Source organism: Lottia gigantea (genome assembly GCF_000327385.1).
Source record: "Lottia gigantea unplaced genomic scaffold LOTGIsca_1273, whole genome shotgun sequence".
Taxonomy (NCBI): Eukaryota; Metazoa; Mollusca; class Gastropoda; family Lottiidae; genus Lottia; species Lottia gigantea.
In genome coordinates this window covers 1-2023 of record NW_008707375.1, presented here as the reverse complement: position 1 = coordinate 2023, position 2023 = coordinate 1, and the positions used below count along the sequence as shown (strand labels likewise).

Here is a 2023-nt window from a genome sequence, read left to right as displayed (position 1 = left end):
ATACTCACATGACAAACCAACGCGAACATCAAGACACTAAAATAACAATACTTTTATTACATGATAAATATATCTACAATACATAAGTTTGGGCGAGCCATAAATATAAATTTGGGCGACCTAATGCGTTTGGGCGATTAGAATCAATAATTTTGCGAAAATGTGTACCAATGAGATTTGCTGTGGACATGTCAATCTTTAGTTTGCAACCAATGACATTTGAGGGGGGAGGGGAGATTAATTTATTGCATATCTTGTCATGATAACAACACTAGGAATCATAAGTTTATTTTAACAATTTCGTCAACAATTTCCAAACATTGCTTCAAACCAAATTCTTTATATCTATCCATCAGGGCATTATCCTGCTTATAGCCCACAATACCTTCCCCTATCATCTATCACTTGTAGGTACGTGTTTTAGTATTATGCAAGTGTAGGAAGGGTGCATTTTTATAGAAACTTGGTTGTTTTATTTAATTGTTGTCTTATCTTAATGCACCACTACTGTTTTAATAAGCACATAATTACTTTTTTATTAAAGTTACCAACTGATATTCTGATAGTTTTGATATCGTTCCCCCCATTTTCTACATTATTATATAACATATTCTACTTGAAATGAAGACATTCTATTAGTGCCATTTTTCATTATAAAATAAATACATATCTTTGAAAGTTCCTTTATTGAACAGTTAGCTGAATACATTGTTGTATGTTCTGAATAATATATGTAATAAACATATAATTATATAGTTAAAGATGAATTTCCTTATTTTCTAGTATCAACTTAAGCAAACTATTTAATTTCAGATTCTCTGACACCTTTTCGTCTGCCGTTCCAGGACCAACTCTAGTTCATTTGGTAACATGGAGTGCCTATGGAGAAGTGTGTCACAGATGCCTAAAAACTACTACCATGCGTGCAATCCACTGCCCTTGACTATGTGCAAAGGTCAACCGTGTATCTAGTTCGATATAGAGTGGTCAGACGCGTTTCCTGTGTCCATTTTGGTGTACTTTTGTTTAGTATCATCGGCAACTCATTTCTTTCACTTATTTGAAATACACACAAGGTCTGTGAGACTCTCTATGATCTATGCTCGTGCAGTGATACAATTCTATTTTTAGGACTTCATGTAGACGTATCCAATGCAATACGGCTGCGTTTTAATGTATTTTCCCTCTGTTATCTACGTCAAACTCAAGGGTATATAGTGAACCTCTTTTACTCTCAATATAAAACGATCATTACCTATCCTTGCCCATGCTAGAATATCTCTTTCATTGTCGTCTGCTAAGTGATTAGGTGCCGTGGGTTTGAATCCTCCACAAGGTAAAGACAATTCTGATGCCTGTGCTTCCGAGAGTCAGCTCTAACCCACCTAATACCTAGTTTCTAGAATAGCTCAGTCGGTAGCCAGTTGGATTATAGTCTGCTAGGTGATTAGGTGCCGAGGATTCGAAAGTAAGAATAATTTTGATGACTGTGCCTTTGTTTCTTAGAGTCGGCTCTCACCCCCTTATACCCAAGGTTATTGCCAAAAATAAAAAAGAGATAGGTCTATATCATGATAAACATGTTTTTTTTATTATTCGCAGATTTTTTCTGCTACGCTAAAAGTGCTAGTGTCAGTTTGTTTCATAATATCTGGAATCTTGTCAAAGGTGGCGTTAAATACAAAACAGAACAAACTCATTTCGTTTCCAATGCCAATTGTTTTACATTCACTCATCTCGTTGCACTTTTCAATACATTGGTCTTCATTTAACTCATACGACAAGAAGATGATTGGTGTATCGTAATGATAACATTCTATAGTACCAAAAAACACGGCAGCAGCGGAACATCTGATATCGTTAGCACAGCTTTCATCACATATCGCTGAATCAGATATTGATCTTTCTAAGTAGGGTTTGGGAAACAAAGTTGTTTTATTTGTAAACTTGTATCGACAATCTGAAAAATGAAATGAAAGGAATGTTACGTCTTACTTTTCTAATTGGGCTAATGGAGACGGAC

The 2023-nt window shown here is 35.2% G+C and overlaps 1 protein-coding gene across 1 annotated transcript in view; it reads right to left on the bottom strand.

Annotated features, from left to right (window-relative positions):
- LOTGIDRAFT_239728 (hypothetical protein) overlaps positions 1-1960 on the bottom strand; it is a 10126-nt gene extending 8166 nt beyond the window's left edge. The window contains exon 1 of the mRNA XM_009048724.1: positions 1727-1960. Within this exon, the coding sequence (XP_009046972.1) occupies positions 1727-1736 (10 nt within the window). The 5' untranslated portion in view covers positions 1737-1960. The remainder of the gene's footprint in view (positions 1-1726) is intronic.
- Between the last annotated feature and the right edge of the window lie 63 nt (positions 1961-2023).